Here is a 25,364-nt window from a genome sequence, read left to right on the forward strand (position 1 = left end):
ATTCCTTTCATTCCAAAAGATACAGGTTCCTGAAACCAGCATGGTCCAGATCCTGTTTCCAGCCCAGAAGCACCAACTCCTCTTAACTCCTCTGCCAAACCTCCTCCTACTTTCCAGACTGCCAGATACAGATGGCAACAGTTCTGACACCAGGGAACCCGTTGTAAGAGGGAGACTCGAGCATTTTCTCCCATCAGGGAAACACTCTACAGGGGATTGCTGGGTTCTGGATGCCAGCTCCTCAGGTTATCTCATAGAGTTTTTTGAAACAGCCCCCTCCTTGGGTTATCCCATCCCCAACATCGCAATCCACCACCAAGTGTCATGTCATATCTATCGCAATAAAGGTATTTATCTTCTTTCTGGTTGCCAAAAAAGGCAAAGGCTGGAGACCTAAGCTGGACCTCAGACACCTGAACAATTTTGTCAGAGACCAACAATTTGGTCTGGAGGCACTCCAAATCATCAAGGAAACCCTTCACAAAACAGAATTTTGACATCAGTAGACCTCATAGAGGCATATCTGCATTGTTCTATCTTGCTGCTTCAGAGAAAATTCCTATGCTTCACCTGCCTGAATTGTCATTACCAGTACAAAGTGAGGCCATTTGGCCTATCCTTGGCACCTCATGCCTTCGCCAAGGTCATGGTGTCTCTAATAGCTCACCTCTGGCTAAAAGGCAGGCATATTTACCCATATTTGGATGACCTTCTTATCTGGTCCATTTCCATTCACAACGCCTCACAGGATCTGCAGACAACTGTTGAATGCCTAGACCAACACAGTTTTTTCATAAACAGAAAGAAGAACCACCCAGGACCCACCCAGGACCTCCCTTATCTAGGAGCATTCATTGACACCACCAAGGGCTTCATATTCCTCTCCCCGGAGAGAATAGTCAAGCTCCGGACTGTTCAAGGGCTGTTCATCATCAAAGAATAACGAGCTTAATGGATGCAGCCCATCTTCTGGTTTTGATGATCTCATGTCTCAGCATCTTCCCATGGGCCAGACTGCACTCTCGCCCCCGTCAATGGTTCCTACTGTCCTTCCAAGCTCAAATAGCAAGAAGAAATCACTACCCTGTACATCTCCCACAACATGTCAGAGACTCCCTCAGATGGTGGCAACACCTCCAAAATCTACAGGTGGGCAGCCCTTTCCAGGAGCCAGACAGGATCACACTGATGACAGATACCAGCCGCGAAGGATGGGAAGCCCACTGCAACTCCCTCCTGGCCCAAGGAAAGGGAACACAGAGGAAAACCTCCACAGCATCAGCTGGCTGGAGCTAAGGGCAGTCCAGCTGGGTCTGAAATCCTTCTCATGCCAGTTGTTACATTCTCATATCCTAGTCAGAATGAACAGCACAACGACATAAGCACACATAACATTTTAAAGGGGTACCAAATCCTGCTCCCTCCACCTGGAGGCCCTTCTGGCTGCGACAACCCTGGTTCTCCATGATCCTAGCCCTAGCAGTGCAAGGACCATGGTTCCTGCCCCAGAAGTCAGACCTCTTGTCTCAGGGACCAATACTCCACCCAGACCCAAATTTGCTAAAAATAGCCACCTGGCTGCTGAAAGGTCCATCTGCTTAACCCTGGGCTATTCTGAGGATGTCATATGCACCCTCCTGGCATCCCGCAAGGACTCCCCCTCCAGAATCTACAAAAGAACCTGGAAGGCCTTCTGCAGATGGAGTGAAAGGGAAAAACTTAATCCCTTTCAGCAGGCATCAAGGAACTCCTAGCCTTTCTCCAGAAAGGCCTCCAGATGGGCTTGAAACCAGGCACCCTGTACAGACAAACATCAGGCCTGTCATCAGTCCTTTCCAAGCTGGGTAGGCAGCCACTAAGTTCACATCCTCATATCAAGAGATTCCTCCGCGGAGCAGTCTCAAGAGTCTTCCCACAGTCCATAGGCTGCCTTCCTGGAGCCTACAAGTAGTACTTTCTACATTGACTAAACCTCTGTCGAGCCAATTAGATCTATCCCATTATGAATTATGTCACAAAAAGTTATTTTCCTTGTTGTCATCATGTCTGCTTGCAGCATCTGTCAGTATCTGCCATCTCAATCAGAAAAGGCCTCATCACCTTCCATAGGGATTCTGTCATCCTTTGAACAGACCCAACCCTTATCCCTAAGGTCAACACACTGTTCTATAGTCACAGGAGCTTATTCTGCCCTCTTTCTGCCCTAAACTTCACCCACAGGAGCAGGCCTAGCACAAGCTAAATGTCCGCAGAGCTATTAAAGTTTACCTAAGAAGGACAGAGTCCTTTCAAAATTCTGGCTCACTGATTGTTTCCTTTCACCTTGTTGTTATGGGCAAGAAGGTTACCAGATCTACTTTAGGTAGGTGGTTAAAAGCATGTATTTTTTCAGCCTATGAGGCTTCACACCTCCCCAAGCCATTAGGAGTCACAGTTCACTCCACTAGGGCACCAGCCATATCAGCTGTCTTAAGTACTAATGCTCCCTCAGCAGAAATCTGCAAGGCAGCCACCTGGACAAGTCCTAATTCCTTCATAAGGCATTACATGCCTCAGTGGATGCCTCCTTTGGCAGGTAGTAGCACTACAATAGACTCGGTGTCATTTCCCCCCACCCAAATGAGGGTTTTAGCTTTAGCATGTCCCATTGTGGGATGCCTTCCTCACACCAACCTGAAGAACGGAACATCAGTACTTGCCAAGAAGGTTCCTTCTAGGTTGGTGTGTGGAAGACATCCCAAGCACACCCTGCAACACCACCAAGGCTATTTGCATAGGTAATCAGGCCACTTGTCTCTGCGCTTGGCTGGCCAGACCTAAGGATCCTCAAAGTGTATTTTCTCAGACTGATGTCTATGTATTTACTAATCAACTGTCTGTTCCTCTGTGGTTCTTCCTTGCCTATGATACAAAGAGATGTTTTCTTCTTTAATTTCTAAGCTTTATCTACTGACGGAACTGGCTAGGAGGAGCTTCAGACTGATAGATGGTTTAAAACTCAGTCACGTGGGTCCCTGCTTTTCCTGGGCAATAGGGGAAGCTAACCCATTATGGGATGCCTTCCACACACCAACCCAGAAGGAACCTTCTCGATAAGTTCCAATGTTCCATTCTCAGCTCCCTTTCTCAGTGCTGAGCAGGAAAAAGCTCTTCTCTTTAACCAGCTGCTCATCAGAGATTAGGGTGTTTCCCTTCTCTGCGGAGAGGGGACAGGGCCTATGGAAGGAGCTAGTGGGCCAAAGGTGGACCCCCGCAGGCCAGAGGTTCTGTGTACCTGCAGTAGAGGCTACTATCCCTAGGTTATGGTGTCATCTTTTGAGAGCCCAGCCATGTGCATGTTTTTTCAAATGTGAGACCCACTGAGTTCAGTGGGCCTCCTCCCGAGTTAGCGTGTGTAGATTGCAGCCTTAACTTGCTCTTAGAATTGTCTTTGGAAGAAGATGCTAATGAGCACCACAAAGGTCATTTTTACTAGAAGAAGGGAAATGGAAGCCTCTGGATTAGGGGTGTGTATGTGTTTTTCTCCCTGCTTTTACAAGGGTGGTTTATAAACCAGTTCACCCCACTCTTTTGCATGTGGGGAGACCTGTGAGTTTGCCTTTGTTACCATGACTGTATCTCTTCTCTTCGTGTTGGTCATGACTGAAGTTGCTTTCCCCCTCTCAGGTCCGCAAAGCCTCAGCTGCCTTGGCCACAGCATGGAGCCCTATTTAAGGGATCATTAATACTTTCATACCAACTTTTCTGAAGATTTCCAGAGATCTGTAGTGGATATGGGGCAAACATGGTTTATTCAAGGGGGGCGGGGGCTGCGGGGAGGCTGTAGTTTTCTTTTAAATTGCTCCTTTTGTCAGAGCCTCTAGGAGAGCGGGGGGGGGGGGAGAAGGTAGATCTCCAGATGTTTGAGACTTCAACTCCCAATGGTCGGGAATGCTGGTAGTTGGAAGTCCAAAATATCTGGAGATCTACTTTCTGCCCAGCCCTGCTCTAGAACATGTTGTCCAGTGGACAGAATTCAGAAGCAGCATGAAAACAACAGGTTCCTCTCCCGGTCCTTTCTTTTACAACTTTGGACAAGTTCATGGTCTGCTTGTGAATCTCTGTTTTAATTCCCATTTAAAATGTCTGCATCTGCTCCCTCAGTTACGGATCTGGATCGTTTTAGCTTTGTGTTAATGGAGCACCAGACAGGCCAGGGGTAGGCAATCTGGTGCCCTCCAGATGTTTTGGGCTACAACTCCCATACTTCCTGGTCCACACTGGCTGGGGCTGATGGGAGTTGTAATCCAAAACATCAGGAGGGCACCAGGTTATCTACCTCTGACAACTGGCTGGGATTTATTTATTCTTTATCTGGGTTTTCTTGTTGTTAGAATCAGTGCACTGTGAACAACTTAAGACACTTGAGTCAGGTGGGGTATGTCTGTATTTAGTTACATACTTGAAGGAAGACAATGTGATCCAGTACCCAGTTTATGGGTTAGGACCCAAGGCGTTTGTAGCACAAACTGTGGGTTTTGTTTGGGTTTTAAACTCCCAATAAATTGATGGTGGGTGTTTTCTTGAGTTTTTAATGGTTTGCTTGGTTTCTGGAAAGCAATATTTTAAGGTAGCTTTTGAAATGTTGCTGCAGAGGGACTGGATACCCCAAACCTGTAGGAGCTGGCAGGGAGCCCTATCCACATACCTGCCAATGCCCCCACTTCAGCCTTCCCCAACCTGGTGTCCCCCAGGTGTGTCAGACTGTGGCTCCTATGATTTCCAGCCAGAATGGTCTTTGGCTGGGAATGATGGGAGTTGCAGTCTGACAGATCTGGAGGGCACCAGGTTGGAGAATGCGGCTCTGCAATCTGTTTACTGTCAAAGGGCTCATCCACAACATCCTACAAAGGGCACCAAACATTCCAGACTCTTTTTTCTGTCTTTAATTGAGCAACCCTCCAAAACAGTGCTCTTTATATCCAATTTCACTTTGAGAGATTCATGCTTTCATTCCTTCCTTCCTTTTCAGATGTGCAGGAGAGAGGTGTGCTGCAGAGGCACAAACAGCCTTCCAAAATAAGTGTGTGTGTGTGTGTGTATACATACACACACACACACACACACAAACAGGAAATCATGGGGGCATTGCAGCAGAGAAGCGAGGGTAGCTTTATTAAAAGAACTAAGTGAGTGCTCCCATATTTGAATAGTACAGTCAAGGAATACTCCGCTGATAAAGATTTTTTTTAAGATAAAAAAAGTGCACTACAAGGCATAGAACTGGGGAGAGGAAGAGGTGTTGTGTTGCATGTCACTCATGTTTTCATGCACATGAGCAGAGAGATGTTTATGAAACAAATCACAGCATTTTGAATGGCAGTGGCAATGCTAGCACTATACCAAACAATTCCATTTTGTTTTTTCCCCCAAGAGCAGAAGTGCTGAGTTCAGGAAAGATGTCTGTATTTCTCAGCACAGCTGAGCGGGAACTGCATTAATCTGAGGAGAGGCACTTGGCTTCTTTACAACAGGACCAATTTCACATGTGTAGTAGTGTCAAATGGTCCTGCCCTTCCTGGATTGTACCATTTTACAATGGAGGGGAGGGAACCATATGCTTGAATAGCCCCCTGTATGTGGAAAGCTAGCACATCAGGGAGACAGCTGAGCTAAAATCCTCAGTGTCTGTGAGATGTTAGATTTCTGTGTGCAGATGTTGGGTTTTTTTAACACATGGTGAAGCATTTATTCAGTCCTGGCCAGCTGCTGCTTCTCAAGTCCTGTTTCTGACATCTGCGTTTCCTGCCTACCGTGATCCTTCCCATCTCCTACCTCCAGGCTGAGAAGAGACATGAAACCAGTATATGCTCAGTGCCCACTGACAACTCCTGCTGGGATAGTTCAACTATCTCCCTCTGGATGGAAAAAGCGTATCTCTAGAGGTCATAGCAGTTCCTATTTTCTCTCTCTCAAATGTTTTCTCCTTTCTTAGGCCCCTGAGGGCTGTGAGATAATGAGCCCTTTCCCATGGGGTTTTTCAAAGGGGCTAGTGCATTGAAAAGACACAACCACCAATATTGGTATAGGTTTCACTATATAGGACTGTCAGTAAAGCTGACTTCATTGAATATGAAATACATTTATCAAATGTATTGATTCCCATAGAACACATTTGGTTGGTCCTAATGAAGGTATTGCCTAATTGGATTTTTGATTGTGTTATTTAGGTTAGTGGCTAATCTGGCTTTGATTCACATTTATCTTCACAGCAACCCTTCAAGTTGGGTTTGCCAGTTTTCTGGCAGGATTCCTGTAAATTTCTAGGTAGTAAAAAAGTGAAACTTTTTACCACCGTGGGAAATGGAGGGAGATGTTTCACCTGCTGAATTTTTCTCCAGCCATTCAACAACTAAGTGCACAAGGAGCCTTGTAACACTAAGAGCTGGTAATCATAAAGGTAGATCACTATAAATTTCGATTTGCTTAGCTAGAACTTCCTGTGGAAAGAAGGTAAGAGCTTGAATCCAGCTATGTACCCACTTCACCCACCCCTGAACATCAGAAATGCAAGGACTCTTGAGAAGACTCCTGTGCCTTCAGCAGCTGCATGGAAGGGAGAATTCTGTCAGGTGCAGCTTTTCCAATCACTAAGTATGAAGGGGGAAGTCATCCCTGGTGAAATCCTGGCTTCTCAGCAACTCTTAAAGTTACAACAGGACTTTTGCTGTCTGGTCCTGGCAATCTTGGGAGTTGAGGGCCAACATCTAAGTTCCTCCACCATGTTTGCAGTGGGGTGCCTCTTCTCTCCATGGTATCTCTGCAAGATATCCCAGGGAGCAGGCCATTTTCTTCTATATTCTGGTAGTACAACTTCTCAAGGGATCAATTGGCTCGAATTCAACTTGAAACAGTTAACAAACATCCTCCTAAGACATGAATGGAGAGAGGTTGCCACCCTGTGGAAGCTATGCATCCTACAGTCTTGGAAATTAATCAGATGGAATGAGTCAGCATAGTTTAGGTGAAACCGAGGAAGAGACTAGAAGAAGGGCTGAGGCATATCTTTTCCTGTTCAAGAGCTTGAGGCTCCTTTTGAAACTTTTAAGGTAGCCTCTAGGATTTTCCTTTAATCTCACCTACTCTGGGCATTTTAAAATCTCAAGTGGGGAGTGAGCTGAGACTAGTATTCTGCATGGGAAGGTGTGCATCAAGAAAGGGGGATGGGATGAAGAGTCAGAGAAAACAAAGCTGTTTGCGGCTGGCTGCAAGAAGCAGCCTTAAAGAGCTGCAAGAGTGTTTTGTTGCTTTTGGCGGACTGATGTTCTGTTGATGAGAATCGTTTTAGTCCCCCACGCTGCTCTACTTTTATGTTTGTAAATGAAATATTATAAAAAAAGAACAAATCTCTGGTATTCTCTCCCCACCCCCCCACCCCAGTAAAATATTCCAATGACATTTCCCACTGTTCGCAGAAATATATAAATTGGCGGGAGGAATCCTGTGGCTGTTAGTCAGCGGCTAGATGGCTATAGGGTTTCTGGTTTTCTGGGAACCGACCTCAAAGCCCGTGCTGCGAGGTCAGTTCCCGGAGAACCAACCTTCCCCTTTTCTGCGCTGCCTCGCAAGAGGAGTGCAGAGCGGCCAAAATGGGGCATTCCGGGGTGGGAAGGGCGGAAATGCCGGTAGGACACATCCTATTTGTCGTGTGGCAGCCTCCTCCCCCACTCCGCCCTCCCATGGCTAGACAGCCGAAATCAGCTATCTAGCCAGAAATGCAGGGCAGGAGAAGTGCAGAGGGAATGAGCCCCTCTGTGCTTCTGCCCTGCACTGGATAGGTGGTTGCCTATGCATAGGTTTGCACCCTTACTCATGTAATTCACTCAGGGCCAAACTGTATTTGATCTGGGAGATATGTGAATATGATCTACAGTATGGTGTTGTTTTTTAAAGAGCAAAGCAGGTGGGCGGGACACCCCCACTCCACACACCCCACCGCCCCCAGATTGAGGCCATAGTGTGTATGATGCCTGTATGTTTTGCCCTGCAGGAGTAATAGCAGTTGCAGGGGTTGGGGGAAAGGACTGGAAAAATGGCATGGCAATAAAGGATGAACCTTCCCATTCTGCTGCACCATGGCCACACTCTGATTTAGGTCCCTCCATAGCTGCTTTTATCTTTAAGAAAAACTGCCAGAGATCCTGGTCATGGACCGTATTTATTTACTTATTGAATTTTCCATCACTATTCTGGGACCAGCTAAGGCAGTTTACGAACAGTTCAAAACATAAAAACTATAGTCAAATAAAAATATAGTAAAACATTAAAAACAGTACTAAGGGCTTTTCCACATGAGGCATTTTATCATGCCCTCATCATTCCCTCCTCATGGTTGTTTACAGGTTCTTTGGATGATGTTGTGACCCTCCAGTTTCATTTCTGTATCTAACCAGCAGTTTTGACGAGGGTTTTTTAGAGCAGGGAAAATGGGGCATTAAATGGTGAAAGCGAAAGAAAGTGCAATTTCATCTTGTATATTTGTGCTATTTTGCTGTACCACAGTGCCACCTAGAGGTTATGTAGTGGAGAAGCAGGAAAGGAAACTCTTCTTGTGTAGCACTTGGATCTCAACTCTGCGATGAAACTGAAAAGCAGATACAGTGGATTAACAATTTCATGTAGAAAAGCTATAAAGCTAGATCTTTTGCATAATAACTAGTTCGGCTGTTACTGTCTTGGTCAGTTTTGGTTTGACTCAATAGTTGACTCTTGCCATTCCTTTCTTGCAATTGCCAGAGATACTTTGCTAGAGACACTCTATTTAAAGAAGTTCCATGAAGAAACACTCCAATGGACACAAATCTGACATTAGAAATGGTTATATTCAGAAACCAGCAGCAGAACACTTCAGCCTATGGTCATTACGGTGCAAAGAAACTTCGAAGGGAGATTAGAGCGAGAGACTGCGGAGTCAAGACTTCATCAATAGGTTTAATTCTATCGCCAGAGACTTGAATTGGGATGGAGGACTACATGTGTTAATTGGTTTACCCAGTGCCAGGATGTTTGTGCTATCGGTAGCCACTGTGAATGACCTCTCTCAACAATGTGACTGCCACTTTCTGCATTTAATTTCCTTCTGCCCTCACTGTTTACAGTTCTTCCTGCCACCTCCACCACTATTTGTACGGCATATAAAACTCTCCATGCCTCTGATGAAGTACATTATTGTCCATGAAAGGCTATGCCAAAATAAATGCGTTAGTCTTTAAGGTGCCACAAGACTCTTTCTCAGATTAGATTAATAATTCCTGGAGATGCTCGTAAAGGATCGATAATTTTCTCTGCAAAAGGTGGATTTAAGACCCTCCTCTGAAAGAGTTTCAAAGGATAAAATAGAATGGTAAATAAAAGGCAACACAAGATGCAATCCTATACCATTTGCCGGGGAGTAAGCCCCACTGAAATGTATGGACCTTCCTTCTGAGTAGCCAAGATTACACTGCACAAGGGGTCCGAGACTGAGACATGCAGAAGACCTGCATGGGACCAGGATCCTGAAATCAACTGAAACAAACTTGAGCTACTGGTACGGAGCGTAAAAGCTCAAAAAACAAGTGAAGAGAACCACCCTTAAAATAATAATAATACAAAATATGACCTCTGTAAGAAGTCTGAAATGGTGGGATCTCTCTCCTCTCACCCCCGTTTCAAAATTGGGATTATAGACACGGCCAAAGCAATGCCATATAGAAGATGCTGCCTATTTTCACGTCCTCCTAGCGGGGACGAACGTGCGTGCCCAAGAAAAATCGCGGACGTTCCTCGCCGCCGGCTCCAAAGGTAAAGTCGACGCAAGTTTCTGCCGGTAGCACCCGTCCCGATCCCGCCTCTTGGGGGCGCCCTCTGCTCATCGGGCGCGCTGGTGCCGCCGCCACGCACTACATTGGGGCCAGACAGGGAGTCTCCCCGGCGCCTCCCCCCGCCCGCCCCGCCCCGCCCCCCTCCCCCAAGGGCTGAGACAAGCGGACTGTTGTTAACTTCGCAGTCGGAGTCGCCGCAGCCCAGCGGAGCGGCAAACTTTACCGTTCCGGGGACTCGCGACGCGAGGGATAAATAGCCAGGCGCCAGCACCGAGGTGAGGTTCCCGTGCAGTTCGGGAAAGGCTGGCTCAGTCATGTCGCGTCGGTGCGACCGGGGGGGGGGCACAGTGGCGGGGGGGGACGTGGATCCTAGCAGATGTGCTCTCCTCTTGCTCGTCTCTCGCGGGTAGGGTCGCGCCGCGCCGCGCATAACCGCCCCACACCCGGATGTTCTAACATCTGGAGTATTTAATTCGGATTGAATGCCCTTTCCGGGCCGCCTCGGTTTTGATCCTGACGCCACGGTAGCAGGTCGCACTGGATTCCCGAAACAACCCGAGCGCTCGGCGACTCGCCCCAAATGCTTTGCGACGGCGCTGCCCGGGTTGGCCTCCACAGCCATTTAACATAGCCCCTGACTGGGTGGGGGTCTCCGCTGAATTTCGACAAGGCGGGTCCTGGGCTCATGCTTGCTTGCCTGCCGTTGCCCGCTCCAAACTCCAGCGTGGGGAAGCAGACGGTGCGTAGCTCCTCGTGCTGAGAAAGGGGCACTCTGTGTATGTTCAGGGGCACTCCGATTACTTCACACAGTACAGGACTTCGACAAGATGCTGAAGGATTCTGTGGCTGAGCCCAGGCAGAAAACTAGCCCTAGGTGGCTTCCTCCGAGAGTGCCCGCTTGAACGTCATATGGTGATCCCCCCCCCCCCCCCGGTGTTAATACGGGTTGAGGGATTGGTGGCTTGCTGGCTGCTGCCGCCCCGGATCTGAGGCTCAGAGAGATGCATGTCAGCCAACTACTTCACTATCCAGAATCGCCTTGTTGCCTATTTTGTTCCCATTGGCTTGCTTTGGAATGGGCGCGGTGATCAGACTTACCGCCTGTCTCCGCATGTGCCCAGTCTGTACACTGAGACGCCCAGCAGAGCCCGACTTCGCCCATCCATCCGAGGTACTGGGCGGGAGATCACAGAGGAAAAGGCCTCGCTCCCCGCATATGGAACGGAGTCCCCGGGATGGGGGGCTCCAGGCAGATACCTTTTTTACAAATGTATTTCCTTAGGCCTTTTAATTTAATTTTATCAGTTTTATCTTGCCTGCGTTTGTTTGTTTTGGGTGCTGCTCCTAGTGATTTTGCTGCTTTTAGGGAGCAATTCTATGCATGTTTAGATGGGAAAAAGCCCTACAGCTGCCAGCATTCCTCAGCCAGCCATGCTGGGGACTTGTTTCTCATCTAAACATGCATAGGATTGCGCCCTTACTGTATTTTTGCATATTTTTAACTTGTGTGATTTCAATTTGTGTGTGTGTATTCCCATTTTGTCAGCTGCCCTGGGAATTTTATTGGAGGGTGGTGGGTATAAATCCCTCAAATAAACAAATGAATAAATTTTAAGACTCCTCCTGTACCATGAGAGGAGTCTTTGTTACTGTTTGTTTATTTTGTTTCTCTACTGCCCAATAACTGAAGCTCTCTGGGCAGTTCACAACAATTCCAGTTGACTCTTAAATGAGGAAGGGGCTATCTGGGTGGGCAACACATGGCAATAGAGGGAAGGAGGTCCATGGATGGACCAAAGGATCCGCTAGCTCTAGTGAAACTTTGCCTGAGCTCTGTAGGGACCAGAGAGGAGAAGTTGTCGGAAGGTGCAGTCCTTCAAGGAAATGGAGGAAGCTGGCCAGAACTTTGTGAGAGGCATGCTGGTAAAAACACAGTGATGTAATGGGTGGGGCAAATGTTGTGTGAACTTGTGCTGCTGATGCTATTATCTCCTTGGGCTTTCCACATGACTTTTGAAAATGACATGTTAGTTTTTTAAGGATGTAATCCTATGCATGTTTAGACGGACAAAAGTCCTACAACTTCCAGCATTCCCCAACCAGCATGGCTGGCTGGAGAAAGCAGGGAATTGTGGGACTTTTTTTCTGTCTAAACATGCGTAGGATTGTGCCCTTAGTCCCCTCCATAGCCAGCCTAACCTCAGGCTCTTGTCACTTGCTGATTCCTTTACATCCCAGGCTCTTCTTGCTTTTCCAGCCCCCCATCTCCCTTGTTCTGTCTGTTTAGTAAAACTTATAACCTGCTTTATCCCTTGAAATGGAGATCTTCAATCCTTGTTCCAAATCCCATCCCTGGGTCTGCCATTGTGCCTATTATGTTTTGACTGAGACTGCAGTCCAATACACCAGCCTTTCCCACCCTGGCACCTTCCAGATGTGTTGGACTACAACTCCCATAATCCCATGGCTGTTCTGGCTGGGGATGATGAAAGTTGTAGTCCCATATATCTGGAGGGCGCCAGGCTGGGGAAGGCTACTATACTCATTTAATGCCTGGTAAGTGGGAACTCATTTTTGTGTAGACACATGTATAGGAACATACTGTGAATCGCCTTCAACTCTTCCATATGTGTATTGGCTGCTCCCCCCCCCTCCTTTCTGGGCTTTGCAGTATTTGCTTAGTTTGCTATAATCAGTTGTCGCCATGCTTATCTTAGAGACAAAGCAATACCAAATAGACAAAGAATTGTTGTCTGTTTTGTATTTCTGGTTGGGTTATTGGTCATAATCACCTGGTTATTATTTAACTGACTGACTTTGATCACAAACCTTCAATTTAGATTTCTTTTCATGTCCATCACACGTAGGACTGTTTCATAGGACCTACTACTGCACTGTGGGCCACAGTAATTGATGCGCACACCTCAGGATAAGATTCTGACTTAAAGGGTTTAGACTCCAAGCCAAAGAAACAATAATGAAACTCTGAAACCTCTTTAACATGAAGCTGTTTCTTAGTGGTTTTAAGGTTGTTAGCATTGGCAGTGCTGGGAATACAGTTGCCAACTAACGAGGGAAAAGCACTGACCTGCGCTTGTGCCTTGAACAGCAGCTTGGCCTACAGAAGTCAGCAGGTGAATTTTTTTCATAGCGTGGAGATAATTACCATCACAGAGACAGACACACATAAATATACCACTGAGAAATAAGAGGGAGGTATCAGCGTCCAAGATTTACGGAAGTAGAAAAACTCTTTAGGGAAACAAACTAAAGGAGCAGCCCCCTCCCCAAAACAGGCCCAGGAGGACTGGGCATGCGTAGTGGTCACAGAACCCTAAGTGTCTTTTGGGGATGGAACAGAAAACCAGGAGGCAAAATGAAATGGAGTCGTTTGGAAGAGGCCATGGCTGGCGAGCTAGAATCTTAAACAGGAGCACCCCATGCTGCAACATTTTGTTACAGGGCCTCACTTGTCGGTTGTTTATATCTCTACACAAAGCTGCTGTTAAAGGCACAGATGCAATAATCAGTATCAAAGTTGGCAACCGTATTTGGATAATGCAAAATGAAAAAGAAAGTGGGGCTTGTGAGACCAACAGTGGTTTCATCCCTAGGGGCTAGAATTCTTCCTTTCTGTACACCCCATTTATTTACAGCAACAAACCAACTACAGTGAGCAGGGTCCAGTAAATATGAAAGGCAGCTGGGTGCTGAGAATCTCCTTGAGCTCAGAAACCATGGGTGACATAGCAAGTTGCCATGTACTAGCTCAGATCATAGGATCCAATTAGCCCAGTCTTGTCTTCTACTCTGCAGCTCTCCTTTGAACCCAGAATGTTTTACATGCCCAGCAAATGCTCTGCCACTGAGCCAGGCCCCTCCTCTTCCTCACACTTTTGCTGTTGTTGCCAAATTGTAATGTCTTCTCCTGCAGAGTAGGGAGGGTGATCAGCCCTTCCCAAGACATATGGTGCCCATCAGAAACCTGCCAGTCTGTCCTGCCCTTCCACCCTGAAGTGTATTAGTCGCCCCTAAGTCTCTTTGGGTAGAATCCAACTAAAGTCCTACTTTGAGTAGACCCATTGAAATGAATGGACTTGTTAGTCATGACTAACTTCAGTCCATTCATTCAAGTTCTAAGTAGGACTTTAGTTGGATTCTACCCTGGGGTAACAGGAATCTCTGTTGCCCCAAGGAGGTTCTCCTATCCAGGCTGCTGATGCAGCTGTTTTGAACTTTTGAAATAAGGAACTGGAGACTAGTAACCAACATCAGCCCTGGCTCCTAGCTTCTTCTAGGGAAAACCATGACCTGGCTTTGAGAATGTATATCAGCCTTCCCCAACCTGGTGCTCAGTGTTGGACTATAATTCCCATCATCCAAAACCATCATCGCCCAGGCTTTCCCCAACCTGGTGCCCTCCAGATGTGTTGAACTACAACTCCCATTGCCCCAGTCACAGGCCAGTGGGCAGGTTGGCTGGGGATGATGGGAACTGTAGCCCAACTCACCTGGAGGGCACCAGGTTGGGGAAGGCCAACTTAGGGCACAATCCTATGCGTGTTTAGACAGAGAAAAGGCCTACAACTCCCAGCATTCCCCAGACAGCATGGCTGGCCGGGGAATGCTGGGAATTGTAGGTCTTTTCTCTGTCTAAACATGCATAGGATTGCACCCTTAGATTTTAAGCTAAAGAGCTCTGCTTGCAAATAGCTTAACTCAGGGGAACTCAGCTGTGCAGATGTTTGCAAGCTGAAGAAATAAAGTTCTAGATGAAGGCTGCAATCCTATATCCACTTACCTGGGAAAAAGCTGCAATGAACACAGTGGGACTTACTTCTGAGTAAACATGTATAGGCCTGCACTGTTAGCGGCTGCATTAGCCAGAGGCCATCACACAAAACAAGACTAGATGGCATGATTTGTATATAAACAATCAAAACCTAACCAGCTATCATTCTTGCTTGAAGCAAGAATTTGAGAAGGGGTGGGGAGAGAGAACAATTTGACTAGCAGATCAATCCAGGCTCCTCAGATGTTCTCTAAGATCTAGAGAGATTTTTGTGGCATGGGGTTACTTTAACGGACCTGATTCGTTTCTTTCCTGGCATTTGTTTTATGCCCCACCCCACTGTTGCTTGAGTAACTGGAGAAGGGAGCAGAGCAAATGAGAAAACATGACTTGACTTTTCCGTTCAGATTTGTTCCAGCTTGGCTGGGTGTTGGGGATTCCTTCCCTCAATTGACATTTTTGTTCTTGAGCGAGTCAGATGTGTAGCAGGGGCTAAATGTGGTACGTTTGGGCTGAGATGTGAGATTGGTAAACCTCTTTCCCCTCCCAGGAACAGAGGAAGCATGAACAGTGGAAAAAGCTTCTGGAGAAAGACAGCACCACTGCCGTGGCCCCACCCCACACAAAATTTGGCTTTTTTTCCTTTTTGAAAAAAGTGTGTTTTGAAAGAGCTGATATAAGTCATACTCTACTCAGAACTTTTTTCTTCAGGGTTAAACCAGGCAGCCTGGCTTACTTTAAGATTCAGTGTTGTTGTTGCTGTTTATGTTTATAAACAAATAAATAAATACATGTCTCCTAAACAGGAGGGATCAAACTCTGGCCCCCTCAGGGAAGCAGCAGGTTTTTCTGTCACTTTCTCTGTGTTGAGAGTCTGAGGTTGTCAGTGGGTGAAAATTTGAGTCAGAGTGAAGAGTCTGTCATGGAGAGCAGTTTATTTGGGTGGGGTTCATTCTAAGCCAGTAGTTCAAAACACCTGGAGGGCACCAGGTTGACTACAGCTGGTCTACTCATAAGCAAAATTACCTGAAGGACCCCCCCCATCATTGGGAGACATACACTACGCTTTTACAAAGGAGACGGCCATCTCTGTGATGGCACCCTGATGTTGGAATGCCCTCCCAAAGGAGATGTGAGTGGCACCGACTTTGTTCTTTTATCAGCGCCGAATCAGCGCCGAATGAAAATGTTTCTTTTTGCCCAAGAGTTTTAACATTTTCATGTTTTAGAATTTTACAATGTAAAATGTAATTTATTTTTTAATCTGAATGGATTGCTGTGTTTTTGTTTGGCTTGCTGGTTTCAGAGTTGCTGTTTTAATTTGTATGGTTTTTATATTGGGGTTGTTGGTTTTTAATATTGTGTACACCACCCTTGTGGATGAAGAGTGGTTTATAAATGTTAAGGGGAAAAAATAAGGGTGACATCCCCGCCCCTCCTTTTGTTATAACGAAGGAAAGGTATACGAGTTCAGCTCTTCTGTCCTTTCTCCACATGGAAGCTGTTTCCTCGTGGTGCTATTCCGCACAGATACGAGATTTCATGACCCTGTAGGCAGGGCTGAGCATGTGTCTCTTTCCCATGTGATTGGCTCCCACTCTGCTGGCAGGTATCAATTGGATGGATGGGATTAGGCCCATGTGATTGGACCTGTCCACCTGGTCACAACTCTCCCTCTCTCTCTCTGGTCCTGTTCAGGCCTTCATTTAGATCAGGGATGGACAACTTGTCGTCCTCCAGATCTTTTGGCCTACAACTCCCATCATCCCTCACCATTGGCCATGCTGGCTAGGGCTGATGGGAGTTGTAGGCCAAAACATCTGGAGGGCCACAAGTTGCCTGCCCCTGATTTAGATAGAAATAAATAAGGGGAGATAGAACCAGTGTTCAGCCTCACACATTCAGGTACCCTGTTTGCACAGAACCTGTCCATGTATACCCAAATATATGCATGTGCTCCCATATATGCCACCCATGCCCTCCATGTTTTAAGGTAGAGGTTGCACGTACAAGAGCCTATCTATGTACATGTGGGTGGAGGTGTGAAGGCTCTGAGCAGAACAGGACAGAGGGTGACACCAGTCCCCCACCCCACCCCAATGCCACCATGGGCTCACTTCTGCTTAAACGAACTCCTAACAGGGTTTAAGTGAGTGATTAAGCAAAGCAAGGAAGGAGTGAAACCTATAACTGTACTGTACATAGTCCCTAACTGGAGGTGGTGAGAGTCATGAGGCCACTGCTTAGTGTATGAGCAAGTTAGCAGGAAGAGCCCAGCAAGAAAAGGGCAACTGAAATGATCTAGAGGCTGGAGCAACTCCCCTATGGGGAAAGGTTACAACATCTGGGGCTATTTAGCTTAGAAAAATGGCGATTAAGGGGAGACGTTCTATAGGTGTACAAAATCATGCATGGTGTTCCCATAATAGTAGACTGGATTCAGGATAAATAAAAGAAGTACTTCTGCACACAGTGCAGAGTTAAACTATGGAATTCGCTAGCACACGTTGTGGTGATGGCCACCAATTTGGATGGCTTTAAAAGGGGAGTAGACAAATTCCTGGAGAAGGCTATTGATGGCTACTAATCCTGATGGCTATATGCTGCTTCCAGTCTCAGAGGGAGTACGCTGACGTACACCAGTTGCTGGGAACATTAATGGGAGGGTGCTGTTGCACTCATGTCCTGCTTGTGGGTTTCCCACGGGCAGCAGGTTGCCACTATGGAAACAGAATGGTGGACTTTGGTCTGATTCAGCAGGGCTCTTTTTAAGAGTGCACTTCCCATGAAACTCCAGAGCAGTGTTTTCTAAACATTTGATCGCTAAAACATACTTTTTCTGAGTTAAAATTGAAGGCACATGTCATTTTTACAGCCAAATAGGCTTGCTGTTGTATATAAGAATTGCATGCCCTCAGAGGAGTCCCCCTATTATCCCAATAGTTCTGCATGAGTCACTGTATTTGGGCATGTCCCTGGATTGGGAGAAGTAAGCCTGGGGTGATTTGTGAAGAGATGCAACACAGAGCCTCCTCTGAGGGTGGGCAGTTCTACTGAGAATATTTGAAGGAATGCTTCAGTCACACCCAGTGCAGAGAAAGGCCTGAATCTCTCTCTCTCTCTCTCTCTCTCTCTCTCTCTCACACACACACACACACACATCACCCCCAGCAGAGGCTGACTGGAAGGATGCCAAGACAAGAGCAGAGAAGCATCCAGAGGAACAGCAGACAGACTCCTCTTATTGGGCTCCCATGGGAGCCCTTCATGATTTAATTAATGGATTTCTCAGGGCACACAGGCAGTTCTCAGGGCACACAGTTTGGGGATTACTGTTTTGGACAGCAATGGGGGACCTGTAGCCTGCCAGATATTGGATCCCAACTCCCATCAGCCCCAGCCAGCATGGTCAATCATCAGGGATGATGGAGATTGTAGTTTGGCAATACCTGGAGGGCCACATGTTTCCCGCCACTGTTCTAGAAGTTATGAATTGACAAAGGCAAGGAGGAGGAGAAAAGTGCATCCTTCTAATTCCCTTTATTTCTGAAGTTCAGGCTGCAGATGCCATGGCTTATGTAGTCAAAATGGCACCACCCACACACAGAGAGGTATCGGCAGACTTAGGGGAACTCCAAGGTCTGCACAACTACGAAAACCAAAACCCAACTTCGGCGGGCGAACCACCCAAAACAGCCCGATAAAGACTGAATGTGCTCAGTGGCTATGGAATGCTGACCGACTGTTGAGAGGAGATCCCCCCCCCAAAAAAACCTTGGGGGTGGGAGGGGGAATGGAATAGAGTATCTTGGGAAAGAATATGGCAGCTTGGCTGTCTGGACACCTGAACAGAAGTACTCCACACTACATCATTGTGCTGCAGCCACCACTTGTGTGCATTTTTTTCTTGCCTCTGAAATTCTGATATGCCAGTTTAATATTAACAGGGCACCATCTGCTTCTCTCCTATTGAGCCATGAGTTTCGATTGTTTGCTAAAGCATCATGGGTGGGTGTACGTGCAGGTTTGTATCCCATTGGGTATAATGTTTACACAATGCACCATTTGAGGGCACTACACCCCCTCCCCCGCTGCTGCCTGTGAGTTTTAATAGCCATTAAATTAGCACCAGCTCTGGGTGGTTTGTGGTGGCTTCAGAGCAGATGACCTGGGTGCGTTTATTCTAAGCGTGCATCTGTAAAGAATGAGTTATTTATATGATTGAAAGGAACTGTGTTCTGTCCTAGCAGGGATATAAAGCCACATCAAGTCCTTCAGAAATCATTTAGCTTTATTAGGAGATCTGCATATGTGCTGCAGAGCAAAGCGTCAGCCCCTTATAATGTAAATAAAATGTCAACTCCACTGCAGAGCTCTACAAATGAAAGGCTGGCAAGTCTTTTTGGAAGAAAAAAAAAATTCAACATGTGGTTTGCAAGCCACATGCAAGTATGGGCAGAATGCCGTTGAAGGTTATTGCCACCCCCACCCACCCCAATTTTGTCTTGTGCAAAAATAAAGAGGGAAAATATTGCAAAATATTTTTCAGTTGTAATTGCTGTATTTTAGTGAACAGAATATCTGGCATAAAACAGCATCATGTTGCATTGGCCTCCTTTGGGCAAAATAACATAGGACATGGCTGCCACAAGTTATTGTTGTTGTTCAGCCATTAAGTCGTGTCCGATTCTTCATGACCCCATGGACCATAGCATGCCAGGCCTTCCTGTCCTGCGCTCTCTCCCGGAGTGTGCTCAAGGTCATATTCATTGCATCAGTGATGCTATCTAGCCATCTCATCCTCTGCCGTCCCCTTCTCCTTTTGCCTTCAATCTTTCCCAGCATCAGGGTCTTTTCCAGGACGTTTTCTCTTCGCAATAGGTGGCCAAAATATTTAAGCTTCAGCTTCAGTATCTGTCCTTCCAATGAGCACTCAGGGTTGATTTCCTTTAGGATGGACTGATTTGACCTCCTTGCAGTCCAGGGGACTCGTAAGAGTCTTCTCTGGCACCACAGTTCGAAAGCATCAATTCTTCAGCGCTCAGCCTTCCTTATAGTCCAGCTCTCACAGCCATACGTTACTACTGGGAAAACCATAGCTTTGATTATATGGACCTTTGTCGGCAAGGTGATGTCTCCGCTTCTTACTATGCTGTCTCGGTTTGCCATAGCTTTCCTCCCAAGGAGCAAGCGTCTTTTAATTTCATGGCTACAGTCACCGTCTGCGGTGATCTTGGAGCCCAAGAAAATAAAATCTGTCACTACTTTCATTTCTTCCCCTTCTATATGCCAGGAAGTGATGGGGCCAGATGCCATGATCTTCGTTTTTTAATGTTGAGTTTCAGACCAGCTTTTGCACTCTCCTCTTTCACCCTCAACAAGAGGCTCTTGAGATCCTCTTCGCTTTCTGCCATTAGGGTGGTATTGTCTGCGTATCTGAGGTTGTTGATAATTCTCCCGGCAATCTTAATTCCGACCTGTGATTCATCCAACCCGGCGTTTCTCATGATGTACTCTGCATATAAGTTAAATAAGCAGGGTGACAATATGCAGCCTTGTCGTACTCCTTTCCCAGTTTTGAACCAGTCGGTTGTTCCATGTCCGGTTCTTACTGTTGCTTCTTGACCCTCGTACAGGTTTCTCAAGAGACAGGTAAGGTGGTCTGGTACTCCCATCACTTTAAGAATTTGCCACAGTTTGTTGTGATCCACACAATCAAAGGCTTTAGCGTAGTCAATGAAGCAGAAATAGACGTTTTTCTGGAATTCTCTTGCTTTCTCTACGATCCAGCGAATGTTGGCGATTTGATCTCTAGTTCCTCTGCCTCTTCGAAACCCCACTTGTACTTCCGATAGTTCTCAGTTCACATACTGCTGAAGCCTAGCTTGTAGGATTTTGAGCATCACCTTGCTGGCATGTGAAATGAGCACAATTGTGCGGTAGTTTGAACACTCTTTGGTGTTGCCCTTCTTTGGAATTGGAATGTAAACTGACCTTTTCCAGTCTTGTGGCCACTGTTGAGTGTTCCAAATTTGTTGGCATATTGAGTGCAGCACTTTAACAGCATCACCTTTGAGGATCTTAAATAGCTCAGCTGGAATACTGTCGTCTCCACTAGCTTTGTTGTTAGTAATGCTTCCTAAGGCCCACTTGACTTCACTCTCTAGGATGTCCGGCTCAAGTTCAGTGACCACACTATCATGGCTATCAGGGACATTCAGATCTTTCCTGTATAGTTCTTCTGTGTATTCTTGCCACCTCTTCTTAATCTCATCTGCTTCTGTTAGGTCCCTGCCTTCTTTGTCCTTTATCATGCCCTTCTTTGCATAAAACGTTCCCTTGAGATCTCCAATTTTCTTGAAAAGATCTCTAGTCTTTCCCATTCTATTGTTTTCCTCGATTTCTTTGCATTGTTCATTTAAGAAGGCCTTCTTGTCTCTCCTTGCTATTCTCTGGAACTCTGCATTCAGTTGGATATATATTCCCCTTTCTCCCTTGCTTTTCGCTTCCCTTCTTTCCTCAGCTACTTGTAAAGCCTCATCAGACAGCCACTTTGTTTTCTTGCATTTCTTTTTCTTTGGGATGGATTGAGTTGCTGCCTCCTGAACACTGTTACGGACCTCCGTCCATAGTTCCTCAGGCACTCTGCCTATCAGGTCTAATCCCTTAAATCTATTTCTCACATCCACTGTATATTCATCAGGGATATGATTTAGGTCATACCTGAATGGTTTAGTGGTTTTCCCTACGTTCTTCACTTTAAGCCAAAATTTTGCAACAAGAAGCTCATGATCTGAGCCACAGTCAGCTCCAGGTCTTGTTTTTACTGACTGTATAGAGCTTCTAACTTTTAATCAGTCCCTGCCAGATGGTGTTGGGCTGCACCTCCCATCAGCTCTAGCCAGCATGGTGAGGGATGAACGGAGCTGTAGTCCAAAACATTTGGATGCCACCAGGTTGGGGAAGGCTGCATTAGACCAATTTTCCCCTCTCGCATGCAGCTGCACCTGTTGAACATCCTCCAGCATTGCACCTGTTAAAAAGGCACAGAAGCCTTTGTCAGGAAAGGAGTAGGAAACCTTAGGCTCCTCAAAGCATTGTGCAAGCATAAACAAATCTCTTCTACTTCCTGATACAATTGTCCCTTCCCCTTTCTGCCAATTAAAGCTGCACCTTTGGGGCAGTGTTGACGTGAGGCCTTGCATCTAGGTTTGTTCATCCCTTCTGTCTGCTTTGCCTGCTTCACACTCTCCTGAGCCATCTGGCCCATTTTGCAGGGTTACTGCATTACATTACTGCAGACCTGCTTGTCCCTCAAGGGTTTGGTCATTCAAGGATTCTGTATAAGATCAATCTCTCCCAACCCTGAAATAACAATAACAGTGTCTCAATTATTATTTTGAAAATGGCAGATGGGATCCTCTGTGTTTGACCCAAAATGGGCTAGGTGTGCTATCCCCAAGCTGAGAAAGCCAATGCAATGGGAAGGGACAAAGACTCTAAATCGGCCTTCTCCAACATCGTGCCCTCCAGATATTTTGGACGACACATCCCATCATTCCTGACCATTGGTCATGCTGGCTATGGCTGATGGGAGATGTAGTCCAACAGCACTGGAGGGCACCATTGCTCTAAATGAATTTGCACAGTGTTCAGTGGGGGGCTAGGGTTCATGTTGAACGGCTTGCTGTTCCGTTCCTTGTTTGTACAGTTCCTTGAGCAAGTAATAAATGTTATGTTCTCTCTCTCTCTCTCTCTCTCTCTCTCTCTCTAATGCACACGCACCCCTCTCAAGTTTGTCCTTCTCCTGCCTAGGTATTTTAACCACTACATCCTGCTCTTTGGGACAGAAGCACACACAAACTACTCAGATGTCTGTACAGTGCGTGACTGCTTAGCCCGGGAGCATAGAAAGGCATAATAAGAGCAAAGAGATTGCCTTTTTGTTTTTTGTTTTTTACAACTGAGTCACTACCACCAGCCCCACACATCTGGGTTTGGCAAAATCAAGGGCTTCAAGTCCAGAAGGTTTGGCATTCAGTCAGAATCAGACCTCAGCACTTTGCTTTAGAAAAGAGAGGAAAAAAGGAACTGAGCACTACAAGTGTTCATCTTATTCCATGGGCTACTTTGCCAAGAAAATTTATTTCACTTTCAGGATGGTTCAGGCTTGGGCACTGGAGACACTTGCTAAAAATAGACTGACCAGGCAGTGAGGTCTTTCCTGCCCTGCCCTATTCATCATAAATATGTCATTTCACATATTCCTTGCCCTAGCTTCAGCTCTAAAGGAAAACAACTGCTTTTTTTTTTAAGGTGACTGGAGTCTGGGAATGGAGCAAAACCTTTGCACTGGAACTCAAAATGCCCAGATAAATGCAGGACGATCTATGTTCACCATGAAAAGAAAGAGTACAGGAGGGAAATGCATGCTTTCCTGGGAGTGTGATGAGAGTCTTATGAGAAATCCATGGGGCTAGCATACACATTACATGCAAAATCCATGTTTGGATTGCTTGACATTTTTGTTGAATGCAGCCATCAGCAGCAGCATCATAATAATGGTGGTGGTGGTGGTGGTGATCATAGAATCATAAATAGTAGGGTTGGAAGGGGCCTATGAGACCATTGAGTCCAACCCCCATGATGATGACGATGATGTTTGGATTGCCTGATGTTTTTGCTGAATGCAGTCTCCAAATTTTATCAGACCAGTGGCCGGTGGTGTGTTTTTTAGTGCGTGTGTGTGTGTGCGCGCGCGCGGGCGGGCGGAGGGAGCAGCGGCCACCCAGCTGGAGCCCACACTCAGTTTAGTTCCCCAGCCTCCCTCCCTCCATGTTCAGGTCTCTTGCACAGTGCTGAGCTTTCCTTGAAGTCTGTCTCTTTCCCTCTCTGTGACTGTTGCTGCACATGCATCCAAGATCTCTCCACTGTGTAGCTGGCCTAGTTTCTTTTGCACATGGCTTCAGGAAGGAATTTTTTAAAAAGACTCCAAAGAAGGGCATGGGGGTGGACCGCTCTACCTATATCCAGGGATTTCTTCAGTTTCCCAGTAATTCATTTCCTCCCCACCAAGCAGGAGGATATAGGGAGTTTTGTTTGCTTACTAGAGGGGTGTTCCTGACTGATGCCCCCACCCAGTCGTGTTGCTTGGTGTGTCTTTTGAGTGTTGACAGCGCCTGCACAGTCCACCAACTTACTCAGAGGGAGAGCCCTGAGCAAGCCAAGCGGTCTGTCGGCAGGACCCAGGGGAGAGTCCCCTGCTGATTCATTCATGGCGGAAGTGAACATGTTTGTAGTTGGGGGGTTGTTTATTTTTTTGCTTCTTTCCTTGCATTTTTGTGTTGTGCACAGTGACTGGCTCTCCAAGAGAGGGGCCCTACATAAATCCTGTATGGAGTCCTAGGACTGGAGGGAAGCAAGCAGAAGTCGGTAGCTCCATTGCTTTAACGCTGGTGTGCGTTTATTTATTCTGCCGATTTCCGCTACCCATTTTTATTTTCTGCATTGTTTCCTTCTTTCATTTCTCCACCCAGTCCTCCGTCGTCCTCTCCTCCTCCTTTTCTGCATCCTCCCCATCTTTTTATTCCTTCCCACCTTTTCCTTCCACTGCTCCAATCAAATTTGGAGTCACCCCACCCCATGGCTGCATTAAAGCGAAAACAAAAAATTGCAGATCTTGCAGGTAATGTGTAGCTTGGCTATATGTGGGTGGAAGGATAGTGAGTTAAGCAGAGTAATAGCTGCAGTGGCTATATACAGATGTGTTACTGAGGCTGTAATCCTAAACACAGTTACCTGTGAGTAGGTGGCCAGGTGCAAAAGAGATCAGGACCCCTTCTGCCTCTAATAATTGTGTAGAAGAGCGAATTTCACCAGGTGTAACATTTCATGCTACACCTAATGAAATTCCCTCTTCTACACAATTACTGAAGGTGCCAGAGCACTGTTCTTTTCTCCATAGAGCCGCCATACCTCAGAGTAAGCCCGAATGGACACAGTGAGACTTATTTCTGAGTAAATATATGTAGGATTGTACTCTAAGAGGAAATATAGTATTGTAAGAGGGGCTGCAACAAAATCTTGCAGTGTGGAGTGCTGCCCTTCAGGATTCCAGCCATGGATATGCCTGCCCCTATTTTTCCACCCCAGCCCCCCAACAGTCAGTTAGCATTCTTTGGCCACTATATACACGTCCTCATTCAGCCCTTTTTGAAGTCCACCTTATAGTTTTCCTTCCTAAATATTGTATTTCCTGTTTCTGCAAACCTTGGGATTCCCCCAAGTCTGCTGATGCCGCCCCCTTGTGTGAGGGTGGTAGCATTTTGGCTACATAAGCAATAGCGTTGAAGATCAGAAATAGAGGGACTGATTAATGCGTAATGGCACAATCCTATGCATGATTAGACAGAAAAAAAGTCCTATAACTCCCAGCATTCTCCAGCCAGCATGGATGGCTGAGGAATGCTGGTAGTTGTAGGACTTTTTTCTGTCTAAACATGCATAGGATTATGCCTTAAGTTTGAATACTTTCCACCAGAAATCTTCGTATAAGGCACCAGTGAAGTCGGGGTACTGACTTCCCCCGCCTTCTGGTTATAAAGCAAAGTAGTAATTAAAGAATATGTTTCCTTTTTTAAAAAATCCAGGGCAGTCAACAAAGGGGTGGGGTTTGTTGTTGCATTACTTGGTGAGGAGGGAGGTCAGAGTTTTTGCTTTGTGCCCTGGAA

General features: G+C 46.4%; 2 protein-coding genes across 4 annotated transcripts in view; both read left to right on the forward strand.

The window, feature by feature from the left end:
- LOC146358241 (putative thioesterase PNKD) overlaps window positions 1-9,255 on the forward strand; it is a 56,038-nt gene extending 46,783 nt beyond the window's left edge. The window contains exon 10 of one of the 2 annotated variants that reach the window (XM_084806051.1): window positions 8,776-9,255. In XM_084806051.1, the coding sequence (XP_084662177.1) occupies window positions 8,776-8,817 (42 nt within the window). In that variant the 3' untranslated portion in view covers window positions 8,818-9,255. Of the gene's footprint in view, window positions 1-19; window positions 2,291-8,775 lie in introns of those variants that run through there. The other variant, XM_084806041.1, reaches the window with a different exon arrangement.
- A 770-nt stretch (window positions 9,256-10,025) lies between these two features.
- Window positions 10,026-25,364, forward strand: part of LOC146358242 (protein lifeguard 3-like) — a 58,772-nt gene continuing 43,433 nt past the window's right edge. The window contains exon 1 of one of the 2 annotated variants that reach the window (XM_084806155.1): window positions 10,026-10,117. The gene's annotated coding sequence lies outside the window, so the exon portion shown is untranslated. Of the gene's footprint in view, window positions 10,118-10,786; window positions 11,014-25,364 lie in introns of those variants that run through there. The other variant, XM_084806165.1, reaches the window with a different exon arrangement.

The sequence above is a fragment of the Heloderma suspectum genome, chromosome 1 (assembly GCF_057233095.1).
Source record: "Heloderma suspectum isolate Gila_16-S chromosome 1, 16-S_ref, whole genome shotgun sequence".
Lineage (NCBI taxonomy): Eukaryota > Metazoa > Chordata > Lepidosauria > Squamata > Helodermatidae > Heloderma > Heloderma suspectum.